Here is a 13,119-nt window from a genome sequence, read left to right on the forward strand (position 1 = left end):
GTGCCAACAGCTCCATCCTTTATCGTGTACAACGTATTAATTCTGTGAACGTACAATTGCTGCCAGTGGAAATCAGGCTCTTCTATGGGATTGCGAGGAAAACATTCCAATTACCCATGCACAGGTGATCATGGTGTGGCAAGGATTTTGGGGGGCAGAAATCTGTCCCTGGGTCTCCAACATACCATCTCCCTCCATCTTGCCTTGGGAAAATGTCTGACTGTCTTGGCCAAAGCAAAGCCAAAAAAAAAAAAAAGAAAGAAAGAAAGAAAGAAAAAACAAGTGTCCAGAATTTCTGCTTCATATTAAAGTTTAATCTTTCAGAGCCCACGTCATCTGCTGCAGGCTCCAGTAGCTGCTAGAACCACATAGTCATGTGCTCTCTGGTGACAGAGAATGTGTGAATGAACAGGGTGAGTGCAGGCCATGAGACAGAGAGAGAGAGAGTTTCTTAGTTCTCCTGATATTCTATTATCTTCGGTTTGGGACAGACCAGGTCCTTTTCCAAAATAACCAATCAGGTTCCCAAGTTTTTGCAGGCTTTCGATAGCTTCACACCCCTAAAGTAGACTGGCAGACCTCTATGACCAAGCACCTCCCATTGTGCCCCCTCCAACAACCTGGTACCAGACTGGGGAGGGAGGCGTGTTAATCCTGTTGGTGGAGCAATGCTGGAATCCCCTGGGGGGCGAAGCTGTAGCTTTCTGGTGAAGCAAACAGGCTTATGCTCCCCAGTTTATTAAACTCAACATCTAGTTCCCTTTGCTCTCTTTTTTATTAATAATTAGTTAACTACCTATGGTAATATAATGATCCCATAATATTCCTGAAGGAATGGAAGGAGGGTGTATGTGTTGCTGCCTAAAAGGGCAGAGTCTGGGTACATATGACAAAGCCTCTATCTTGAGGATGTTGCTTGTTCAAAATGCAAAACAAGTAGTATGCTTAAGTGAAATAAGCCAGGCAGTGAGGCAAATACCACATGATCTCACCTATAAGTGGAACCTAATCGATAAAACAATCAAGCGAGCAAAATATAACCAGAGACATTGAAATAAAGAACAAACTGACAGTAACCAGAGGGGCAGGGGGAGGGGAATAAGGGGGAAAGAAGGGGAAGGGTCGTCAAGGAATGTGCATAAAAGAACCATGGACAAAGCCCAAGGGGGGGTAGGATTGAGGGAGAAGGTGGGCGTAGGTGGGTGGTGGAGAGTGGTGGGAAAATGGAGACAACTGTGCTTGAACAACAATAAAAATAGAGTAAAATAAAGATATATTCTGCAATTATATTTTCAGTTCTCTTTGGGTTTCTGATGAGTACTGGCTATTTTTGCTTCAGGACTAGGCGTTCTTAATTCATCATCATACTCCTAAACTGATCCCTTCCCTCCTTTAAAAAAACTTGTTATATTATTTACCTTATAAAAAACAACATTACCTTATTATAAAGTAATTAAATCCATGCATTCTGGGATAGGAATGCTTGGTACAGATCCTGACTCTGTCATTTACTAGTTATGTGATCGTGGCAAGTTACTGAAAGTTTGTGTGCCTCAGTTCCCCTTACCTGATGAAGATAATATTCAGGCTTAACAGTGGAGAGTCGTGGTGAGGATTAAGTGAAAGAACCTCTCTGCTAGTTAATACTAAATAACTATTAACTGTTAATATTATTCACTCTGCTTTAATAGAAACCAGCACACTATCAGACTCTTTTCTTAAAAATTGTAGTTAGATTCTACTAGACTCTTTTAATATGCTTGTATTAAAGCAGATTATTCATTCTTTACTGGGCAGGAGTTTTAAAATTTTTACTCTAATAAATGTATAAAATTTTCCTTAATTTATCAAAGTATTTCAACTTTTTAGTTTATATTTCAGACATCTTACTTAATTTGATGTTATTTGCATTTAACAATTTTACATTCTCTACCATTATATATGCCCTTGCTAAATAATCTAAATAATAATTAAATTGCTTTGTAAACCTGAAAAACAACATTAGCATTATTGTTTCTATTCATTTCATTATAAAATTTTATTAATTCTCACATTGCACTCTACAGAAAATACAAAGTAAATGTCCATATTTAGGTAATTAACTGAAATTAGAAAATATGGAAAAGCCTTCCCAAGTCAAAAATGTGTATTTTATTTAAAATTCTGATTACTTTTATCTTTCTGATCACTTTTACAATATAATAAAGTTATTATGTAACACTTACCTTTATGCAACCTATGACCTGTAATCAGGCATGCTTACTCAGTGAAGAGTAGGTATATATACACAGGGAGAGAGAAGGTGATAGAAAGCCTCTTCAACAAACCGACACTGAGGCTAGGAACAACTCGAGAGGAAAGATGGTGTTATTCAGAGGCTCTGTCTTCCTTTTAGTCCTTTACCTGCTGCAGGGGTCCAATACTTCCTTTGTTCGGCTGAATGACAATGGCTATGAAGGCATTGTTATTGCTATAGACTCTGGTGTACCAGAAAATGAAACACTACTTGAACATATACAGGTAAGAAAAAATGGGATTTTCTTCTTTTGAATCATAGAAAAGGAACAAAACTTACTAGGTAATAATTATTATGAAAATTTCTGAATGCTCCAGGAAGTTACGAGCAGGTGTTATGGTGAGAACAATGCTGGCATGGACCGTGGAAACTGAAGGCTTTACATGAGATTCTCCCCTTTTCAATGTAAAATCAAATACAAGGCACAGGACTCTCCTGATCCTCAGCTTTTTCATCTGTAACTGCGCAGTTGGGCTTGTCTGTTCTTTTTACTTTTTTATTTTTTTTAATTTATTAACTTTTGGGGGAGAAAGAGAGAGATTTGCTATTCCACCTATTGATTCATTCATTGGTTATTCTTGCATGTGCCTTGACCAGGGATCAAACCCACAACCTTGGCATACTCGGACAATGCTCTAACCAATTGAGCCACCTGGCCAGGATTTGGACTTGCCTGCTGTTTGAACAATTATTGAATGTTTATAGCAGGACAACAGGGGATGAAAAGACTTTTCCCTCATGCAGTGTACTTTCTTTTTAAATGCAGGTAATAAAAACATGCAAACGTATAACAAGACAGTTGGTATTAAGTTGCTATGGAGCAAAATAAATCAGCAAAAGGGGGTAGGCAGTGCTGGTGGGGCAGAGCGAGGGGTAGGGCAGTCAGTGAAAGCCTTACTGTTAATGAGACCTCTAAGCAGAGACCTAAGATGAGGGAGGGAAGAGCCCACTGAAAATCTGGGGTAGGGAATAGAGGATGCAGGAGTACGGAGGTGGTAACGTTCTTGTTGACACCAGGGAAACAGCTGTAGGTGAGAAGGCAGAAGGGTGGGAGAGCTGAAGTCGGAGACGTAGCAGGGCCCAGGTCAGTGGAAAGACTTGGGCTGGTACTCGGAGTGGGATAGGAATCTACGGAAGGATTCTGAGCAGAGGAGAGGCGTGCTCTGCCATGCCTGTTGTAGAATCACATTGACTATAGTGTTGAAGAAACTCGGTAGAGGGCTTCCGCTTGTCACTAACCCTGTATAAGTTCTGCACAGCGTAGAGGTGTAGGGGGATACCTGGTTGGAAGCTGTTGTAGGTGAGAAGTGATGGTGACTTGGAAGAGGGATATTCCACTGGAGACCATCCCCTGTGATTCTGAACAGATTCTGAAGGTATCACAGACAAATTTGTTGATGGTTTAGATATATGTGGAGTAGGGGAAAGCAGAAGGGAAAGAAAGATAGGGCTCAAAGAAGACTTCAAGGGTTTTGGCCTATCTGCTTGGAAAGAGGGAATTATCATCAACTGGGAAGAGGAGGACGGGGGAGGGGGAGACTTAAGTGATTATTTGGCAGCTGAGATATCAGGAGTAAGACTGGGACATTTTGAGTTTGAGATGCTTATTAAATGCCCTCACAAATGGAAATAGGAATCAGAATTCAGAAGGAAAACCTGGGTGAGGATAAAAATTGGGGAGTCTCACAGGGGGCAATGTGTTGTGGGAAGCGCCGTGGTGGAGCACGGGGCTCCTAGATCTAAGGGTTACTGTCCAGAGCCAGCAGAGGAGAGAGTGGGGCTCTGAATCCCGCAGAGTCCATCCTGGGGTTGTCATGGATGGGGGGGGGAATAAACACCAGTCATCGCAAACACTTCTTGTTTGCCAGGAGAGGCAACATGTCTCTTCCCCCAAGGGGAGAGAAGGCCGTGAATCCCTGCATGGAAAGACTATTATTGAGAACATTTTGCACAGGGGTAAAGAGCAAAGCTCATCAATCAGTGTCAAAAGGCTATGTTTACAGAAAACAAATAGAGATCATAGGTAACAATTGGAGGAACACAAGAGATCTGCCTCAGGTCACGGTCTTTGAATAATGTAAATCTCCTTCCCAGTATGAACCCATAACATCGCTTTGGGGGAAGAGCAAGCGGGCTTAGAGAAACTTACTTCTAGAGAAACTCACTAATCAATAGGTGAACAAAACTTTACTCCAGAGATAATATCTGACCACAAAAAATTTTATGATGAATTGATTCATAACTTATGGCCTGAGATGTCAATTGTCAACTTTATTTCTGTATTCATGTGTCTTTTTAATTTGAGAGTACTTACTTTTAGAAACATTGACATTTTAATCTTCTTTGATCCAAATAGAATATGTGGGAATTCTGAGAAATAATTTAGAATGCTTATTATAGGAATTCTGCTTGAAAACCTGCAGGAACAATTACTGGCCACCCTAGTATGCCCCAGAGGTCACAGTCGTCTGATATAGGGTTTAGGAAATAGCTCTCTGACCTGAGACCATATCACTTCCCCAGGCTGTCCAAAGGGCCATGGAGACTCCAAAGTAAATGAAATACCTTGGAGTTATACAATGTACAACCCACACAACTGGATACAGCAACCCTGCATTTCCAGTTGGTACCATAATTCAAACCGTCATGTATACCTTTTTTAAATTTTTTGAGATAAAATTGGCATATTATATTAGTTTCATGTGTACAGTGTAATGATCTTATCTTAGTATATATTAGAAAACAGTCACCAAAATAAGTCTAGTTAATATCCATCACCATAACATAGTTTTTGTTGTGTTTCTCTCTTTCTTTCTTTTTTTTGATTCCACATATGTGAGATTGTACAGTATTTGTCCTTCTCTGTCTGAGTTATTTAACAGCAGAATGCCTGCAGGTTCTATTTGTGTTGTCAGAAATGGCAGGATTTCCTTCTTTTTTTATGGCTCAATGATATTCCACTGTTTATGTATACCACATCTTCTTTATCTAGTTATCCATCGATGGACCCTTAGGTCTTCCACATTTTGGCCATTGTAAATAATCTTGCAATGAACATGAGGGTACATATATCATTTTGAATTAATGTTTTCATTTCCTTTGAATAAATACCTGGTAGTGGAATTGCTATATCAAATACCAGTTTTACTTTTATTTCTTCAGGAACCTCTGCCCTGGTTTCCATACTGACTGCACCAATTTACATTCCCACCAACAGTGCACAAGGGTTCCCTTTTCTCCATATCCTTGCTTATTATTTCTTGGTAATAATCATTCTAACAGGTGTGAAGTGGTAACTCTTTGTGGACCTGCTTTGCATTTCCCTGATGATTAGTGATGTTGACCACCTTTTTATGTACCTGTTGGCCATTTGGATGTCTTCTTTGGAAAAATGTCTTTTCAGATCCTCTGCCCACTTTTTAATCAGTTTGTTGTTATTGTTGTTTTGTTATTATCTTTCCTTTTGGTGTCAAAACCCCATAAAATCACGGTCAAGATCAAATCAGGGAGCTTATGTTTCCTTCTAGGAGTTTTATGGTTTCAGGTCCCCCATTCAAGTCTTCGGTGCATTTGAGTTAATTTTGTACGTAGTGTAAGCTAGCATCCAGTATCATTCTTCTGCATGGGTCAGTCTAGTTTTCCCAACACCGTTTACTGAAGAGATGGTTCTTGCCCAACTTTGTCATAAATTCATTGATGATATATGTGTGGGTTTATTTCTGGATTTTGATTCTGTTCCATTGAACCTTGTGTCTGTTTTTATGCCAGTACCATAATCTTTTGACTACTACTGCTGTGTAGTATGTTTTGAAATCAGGGAGCATAATGTTTCCTGCTTTGTTCTTCTTCCTTGAAATTGCTTTCGATACCTGGGATCTTTTGTGCTTTCATACCAATTTTAGGACTGTTTGTTCTGGTTCTGTGAAAAATACAATTGGCATTTTGATAAGACTTGAATTAAATCTGTAGATTATCTTAGCTAGTATGAACATTTTTAAAAAATATAGTTTATTGATTATGCTATTACAGGGGTCTCAATTTTCCCTCTTTGCCCTCCTCTGCCTGGTACCACCATTCCCACCAGCAATCTGCCCCCCCTTTTAGTTTAGGCATATAGTTCTTTGGCTTCTCCTATACTATTCTTAACAACCCCTGTCTATTTTGTACCTACCAGTTATGCTTCTTAATCCTTGCACCTTTTCTTCCATTCTTCTCCTTCTCCCTCCCAGCTAATGTCTCCAAATGATCTCCATATCTATAGTTTTTTTCTTCTTCTTCTAGTTTGCTTAGTATTTTTTTAGAGTCATTGATAGTTGTGAATTTGTTGCCATTTTAATCTTCATAGTTTTGATCTTCTTTTTCCTAAATAAGTCCCTTTAACATTTCATGTAATAATGGCTTGGCAATGATGACCTCCTTTAACTTACCTTGTCTGGGAAGCACTTTATCTGCCCTTCCATTCTAAATGATAGCTTTGTTGGATAGAATAATCTAGGTTGTAAGTTCTTGCTTTTCATGATTTTGAATACTTCTTGCCAGCCCTTTCTTGCCTGCAAAGTTTCTTGTGAGAAATCAGCCGATAGTCTTATGGGAACTCCTTTGTAGGTAACTCTGTTTTTCTCTTTCTGCTTTTAAAATTCTCTTTATCTTTCACCTTTGGCATTTTAATTAGGATGTGTCTTGGTGTGGTTCTCTCAGTTCAACTTGTTTGGGACTCTATGTGCTTCCTGGACTTGTATGTCTATTGCCTTCACCAAATTAGGGAAGTTTTCTTTCATTATTTTTTCAAGTAAGTTTTCAATTTCTTGCTCTTCCTCTTCTCCTTCTGGCATCCCTATGATTTGGATGTTGGCATGTTTGGAGATGTCCCAGAGGCTTCTTATACTATCCTTGTTGGTTTGTTTTTTTAATTTTTTTTTCTTCTTGCTATTCTGGTTGAATGCTTATTTTTCCTTATGTTACAAATCATTGATTTGAGTCCTGGCTTCATCCCCTCCACTGTTGGATCCTTGTAGATTTTTTTTCATTTCACTTAGTGTGAACTTCATTTTTTCTTGTGTCATTTTCATGTTGTTGCCATACTCAATGAGCATCCGGGTCACAAGTGTTTTGAACTCAGCATCTGATAGTTTTGTTATCTCCATTTCTTTTAGTTCTTTTTTCTAGAGTTTTGTTCTTTTCTTTCATTTGAGCCATATTTCTTTGTCTCCTAACTTTAGCAGCCTCCCTGTGTTTGTTTCTGTGTCTTAGGAAGAGCTGCTTTAACTCACTGTCTTACTAGGGTGGCCTATGCTGGTAAAGGCACCTGTAAATTGTGTGGTGAAGAGCCTTAGGGAATCACCAGGGAGGGGAAACCAGCTTCACCACTTTCTGGCTCTGTGTAGGGGAACAGCTTGAAGGGGAGATGATGTTACTGCCTGGCTTCTGGAGGTTTGCCTGTCATTTCACTTATTCCCTGTATTCAACTAGTGCCCTTTAAGCTATTGCCTTGGTTCTGAATCCCAGAGGGAGTGGGTCTGCAAAGGATCTGAGTCCATGTGAGCCCTTTAAGCAGAGTCTCCTGAAAATCCTGCCATTTTTTCTGCTGCCCCAACTCCCTCCCTGGTTTTTACAGCCAGAAGTTATGGGGATATATCTTCCCAGCACTGGACCCCTGGGCTATGTGGACTCACCTATGATTGGGATCCCTTGCTCCAGAGGTATTCCTCCCGATTTTCATCCACCATGGGCATAAATGAGGGACTGACTGTTCTACCACCGCTGCCCACCCCCTGGCGCCACACCACATCTCCATGCCTCTCAACCCAACTCTGCATCTCCCACTCCTACCCATCTGGTTGAATGTGGTTTATTTAAATCCTTGGTTATGGGACTTCCATATAGCTCAATTTTTTGACAGTTCTGGATGTTATTTGTTTTGAAGTCTAGTTGTAATTCTTTCTGTGGTTGCACAAGGAGGCAAAGCATGTTTACCTATGCCTCCATCTTGACTGGAAGTCTGAATATTTTAACATTATTGATTCTTTTAATCCATTATTATGAAATATCTTTCCATTCTTTTCTATATTATTCAATTTCTTTCATCAATGTCTTACCTTTTAAGTGTACAGTAATTTTACCTCCTTGGTTAAAATTATTTCTATGAATTTTATTTTTTTAGAATTGTAAATAGGATTATTATCTTCATTCCTCTTTCTGATAGTTCCCCTCTAGTGAACAGAAATGCAACATATATTTTGTATCGATTTTGTACCCTGAAACTTCCCTGATTTCCTTTATAAGCTCCAACAGTTTTTAGGGGGATTCTTTAGGGTTTTCACATATAATATCATGCCGTCTCCAAAGAGTGACAGTTTTACTTCATCCTTTCTGATTTTGATGCCTTTTATTTCTATTTCTAGCCTAATTGCTCTGGTTTGGGCTTCTAATACTGTGTTGAATAGAAGTGGCAAGAATGGACATACTTGTCTTTATCCAGATTATGAAGAAAAAGTTTTCATATTTTCACCATTGAGTATGATGAGTCAGAAAAAGGCATTGAGAGCTCCCTTGATGTTAGCTGTGGGTATCTCATATATGGCCTTCATTTTGTAGTGGTATGTTGCTTCTATACCTACTTTGTTGAGAGTTTTATCATAAAAGAATGTTGATTTTTCTCAAATGCTTTTTGTTTGACTTGCAAATGTTAAACCTCCCTGCATCTCTGGAATAAATACCGCTTGATCATGGTGTATGATCATTTTAATGTATCATTGAGTTCAATTTACTAATAGTTTATTGAGAAGTTTTGCATCTATGTTCAGTAGGGATTTTGGCCTGTAATTTTATTTTCTTGTGGCATCCTTATCTGGTTTGGTGTCGAGATAATGTAGTTCTCATAAAATGAGTTTGTAAGTGTTCCTTCCTCTTCTATTTTGGGAAAATTTGAAAAGAACTGATATCAATTCTTCTTTGAATGCTTGGTATAATTCACCAGGGAAATTGTGTGGTCTTGGGCCTTTTCAGCGGGGAGAGGTCGATTACTGATTTAATCTCTTTACTAGTAACTGGTTGGTTCAGATTTTCTATTTCTCCATGATTCAGTCTTGGTATATTGTATGTTTTTAGGAATTTTTTCCATTTCTTCTAGGTTGTCCAATCTGTTGGCATATAATTTTTCATAATAGTCTCATAATCCTTTGTTTTCTCTGATATCACTTGTAACATTTCCTCTTTCACTTCTGATTTTATTTCAGTCCTCTCCCTTTTCTTCTTGGTGAGTTCAACCACCATATACATTTTTATCTCACAGGCACAGAGAGAGCCATCACTTCAAGCAGAAGGTAACAACTCATTGAGACCTATATATAACAAAACCAAAAAGAAAGGGGAGATACATTTAGGGAACAGGTAGAAAATTCTTACATCTGCTTTAGGCTAGTGAAGAAGTAACCTGTAACTTACCTTGGGAACTCTCAACACCCTTTTCCTGACTCTCAGCTAGGCCTTGGGCCTTCAGTTCTCTGATTTAATGGCTCTGTTCCCTTCAGTACATATGAGTCAGCACAATGGCCTGTCTTCAACAGAAAAGAGATGAGAACCCTGGAATTCCTGAAGAAGGACCGTTTTATTCTGGGCTTATACTAGGCCAGGGAGTATCATAGAGGAGAAGAACCTGCCTTGAAGAAAACAGCAATATAGAATGGAATGTTGCCAACAAGATGAAGAGGTTGACATTATCAGCTAGCACCTAGAATCTCTCAATTATTCAGTGGGTGTGCTCATGTAGATTAAATTACCATAAAGCCTTTTCTTCCATCCTTTCCCCCCATTAGATAGTAAGGTCTAGGGTGGGACTATTTCTCTTATTAATCATTGGATTTTGGGGTTCCAGATACTGAACAATATGGGATGACATTGTTTTCACCTTAGGAGCAAAGCACAAGTCCTGTAGTAGAGGGAGCAAAGCTCTACCTCTACTACAACCTTTTCCACCACCCTGCCCCCAGGCTCCAGTCCAACACAGCTGCTTCCTCCACATGGGGAATGGGTGTGTAATGAAAAACTTCTCTTGGGACCCATGGCTACAGAATGTTCTGAGCTTGCACCAGTTAAGACTGTTCTCTACTAGATTTATACACAGTAATGCTATCAACCAGTTTTATGCCAGTCTATGTGTAGAGCACTTTATACCTCATTTCCTATTTATGCCAACTTTAAAGATAGGTAGTAACAGTACATTTAAGAGATGAGAAACTAAGCTCCAGAGTGTTATGTAAATTGGCCACGGACTATCAGCCAGGAAGTGCTAATGCCACCATTGGGCCAATTAGGTGATTTTAAAGTCTATGCTCTTGATCATCTTACTCAATTTCTCTTGACACCAAATAGAAATATTTGCCTATTGATGAAGAATTATACTCAAAACCTTTAAATGTGCAGGCCTAAGCTATAATTTCAGATTGAAAGGTAGCAGAGTTGGAATTCTGAAGCTGAGACTCAGCTCTCTAGTCAGTTGCTGCTTCTATCCACCCTTAACCTGGGAAATGCCTGTGATGAACCTCTGCTCATTTAGCTCACTCTCACTTGGCCATCCTCACATAATTTTTCGTTTTATAACAGGACATGGTGACTAAAGCTTCTACTTACCTGTTTGCGGCCACAGAGAAGAGATTTTTTTTCAAAAATGTATCAATATTAATTCCTGACACTTGGAAGGAAAACACTCGGTACCAGAGACCAAAACATGAAAGCTATGAACACGTAAGAGTCAAAAAACTTATCTTAAAATATTATATTTTCTGGTTCTTCTCCACTGTGCTGCAAATTCTTTCAGAGTTTTCCAGCCTAAATGTTATCATTTATGTTTCTAATGTTTTAAAAATCTTTTTAAACACTCTCAGGCTGATGTTTTAGTTGCACCACCTACAATACCAGGTAGAGATGAACCATACACCAAGCAGTTCAGACCTTGTGGAGAAAGAGGAGAAAACATTCATCTCACCCCTGGCTTTGTACTTGGGGAAAAACAAAAGGAATATGGACCAACAGGTAGGAATTTAAGTTAACATATATTTTGTGATGATTCCAAAAAGCAGCTGTGTGCCCAGGTTAAGTGTACAAGCCTTAGAGCTCCCCTACATATTAGCTGTGTGACCTTCAGCAAGTGAACTAGCCTCTTTGAGCTTATTCCCTGTAAAAAAGTTGAATAGAGGAGTTACTACTTGATCGAATTGTTGTGAATGTTAACTTAGATAATCCATGTAACTGTACCCAGTAAAGTGTCTACAGAAGTTTGAACACAGAACAACAGTCATAAATCTTTTTCTTAGAAACCAGTTTTCAAATCTTAACTTTCCACTTCTCCACAGCTGGATGCTAATCAATCACATGCCATCTTGATGGAGGGCAAATGCATGAAAAGCTGAGAAAAACCAAGATGACAGTTCCTGGCCAAAGAAAATCACTCATGGGCTGTAGTTGTTGATATTATTACTTAACCTATTCGGTTGAACAAGATGTGCTTGTCTATTTGTGATCATTTTTACCTATAAAAATGGCAATTTCATCTAGTTCAACCTAAAAGTTAAGGTCATTGTTTCAAAGGAATTAAAGCACATCATTTCACATGTCACTACACAGGAAAACATTCCTGAATCCACATACCCAAGATTACTACTCCTTCTTCCAATGTCCATTCAGTGAGCTTTCATTAAGCCTCTGGTGTCTGTCGCTCAGTTAGCTCTGGTTCTCATCATTACCTGAACCTGCTTCCCACCCCAGCCTTGAAAGCGCCATCATCTCTTCTCATCCCATTTAGTTCTCCCCCATACCTTAGTATAACCGTGTTTGTTCTGCGTGGCACCTCTAATCTTTTGCTCCCTTACACCTTTAATTTTTCCCCACCTGGCATGTCCAGCAAAGTATAAATAGCTCAAGTTCCTCACCATTTTTATCCTTATGTTTCATTCAGCTGGCCAAATCCTCTCTGCTGAATTTCTAGCTAGTTTCTGTTTACTCCTGTTAATGTTTCCAAGACTGTGAGAGAAAATTACAAAATTAATTGGTATCATTACAAAAACACATTTTTCAAACTTAGTGAAACCCTCAAAGCTTCACACAATGTTGTACTTGCCTCTTTTCAATTCCCTTTCTCATTCCTCAGCAACCGTTTTAAAACCTCTACCATTTTTCTCAAGATCTCCAGCTACTTCATTCAGTATCAGTCAAGAGGTGCCTTGACTGAGAAAATAGAACCCGTACCTTTTCCTTCTCTACTTCCAAACCCATGCCCACCTCCACCTATCTAAAACGAGGAGGGTTTTCTCCAATTTTTAAAGATAACATCCCCTCTTGAGCTCTTGCTCTTTTCTCGTACCCTTCACCCCAGCCCTATTCTATAACTGAGTTTGCCCCTCATACTTAGACAGAGGTTTCCTCTGTATGTGTCTGTGAAAAACTCACATTCTGAAAAAACTATTTTCTAACAACAACAAGGCTCTTGAAAAACAAGATTAAGAACACAGTCTTCAAAATATATGCACTTTGTAATAAAATGATAACAGCAACAACAATAGGTACTGGGAAAGATCATTTGAACCAGCCTGGCAGTAGCTCAGGCTGGCTGGAGGCTGCCATCGCGGTAGATATTAAAAGGACACACACAAAGAGCAGAATGCTATCTATTAGAAACGAGAACAGGCCCAGTGGGAAGTGAGACAATGACGTACCTCATATTTCCAGCTTCCCCTTCTCCATTTCTATTTCCTTGAAGTTTTCCTAATATTAATAAAACAAAAATTCTACTTGTTTTTTCTTCCATCAAGCTGTGGATTTACCTTTAT

At 39.0% G+C, this 13,119-nt stretch overlaps 1 protein-coding gene across 1 annotated transcript in view; it reads left to right on the forward strand.

Moving 5' to 3' along the window:
* The first annotated feature begins 2,361 nt into the window (after nucleotides 1-2,361).
* Nucleotides 2,362-13,119, forward strand: part of CLCA4 (chloride channel accessory 4) — a 29,280-nt gene continuing 18,522 nt past the window's right edge. The window contains exons 1-3 of the mRNA XM_054566836.1: nucleotides 2,362-2,520; nucleotides 10,898-11,038; nucleotides 11,179-11,326. Of these exons, the coding sequence (XP_054422811.1) occupies nucleotides 2,362-2,520; nucleotides 10,898-11,038; nucleotides 11,179-11,326 (448 nt within the window). The remainder of the gene's footprint in view (nucleotides 2,521-10,897; nucleotides 11,039-11,178; nucleotides 11,327-13,119) is intronic.

Source organism: Pteronotus mesoamericanus, unplaced genomic scaffold (genome assembly GCF_021234165.1).
Source record: "Pteronotus mesoamericanus isolate MK-2021 breed Mesoamerican mustached bat unplaced genomic scaffold, CSHL_Meso_final contig_181, whole genome shotgun sequence".
Classification (NCBI taxonomy): domain Eukaryota; kingdom Metazoa; phylum Chordata; class Mammalia; order Chiroptera; family Mormoopidae; genus Pteronotus; species Pteronotus mesoamericanus.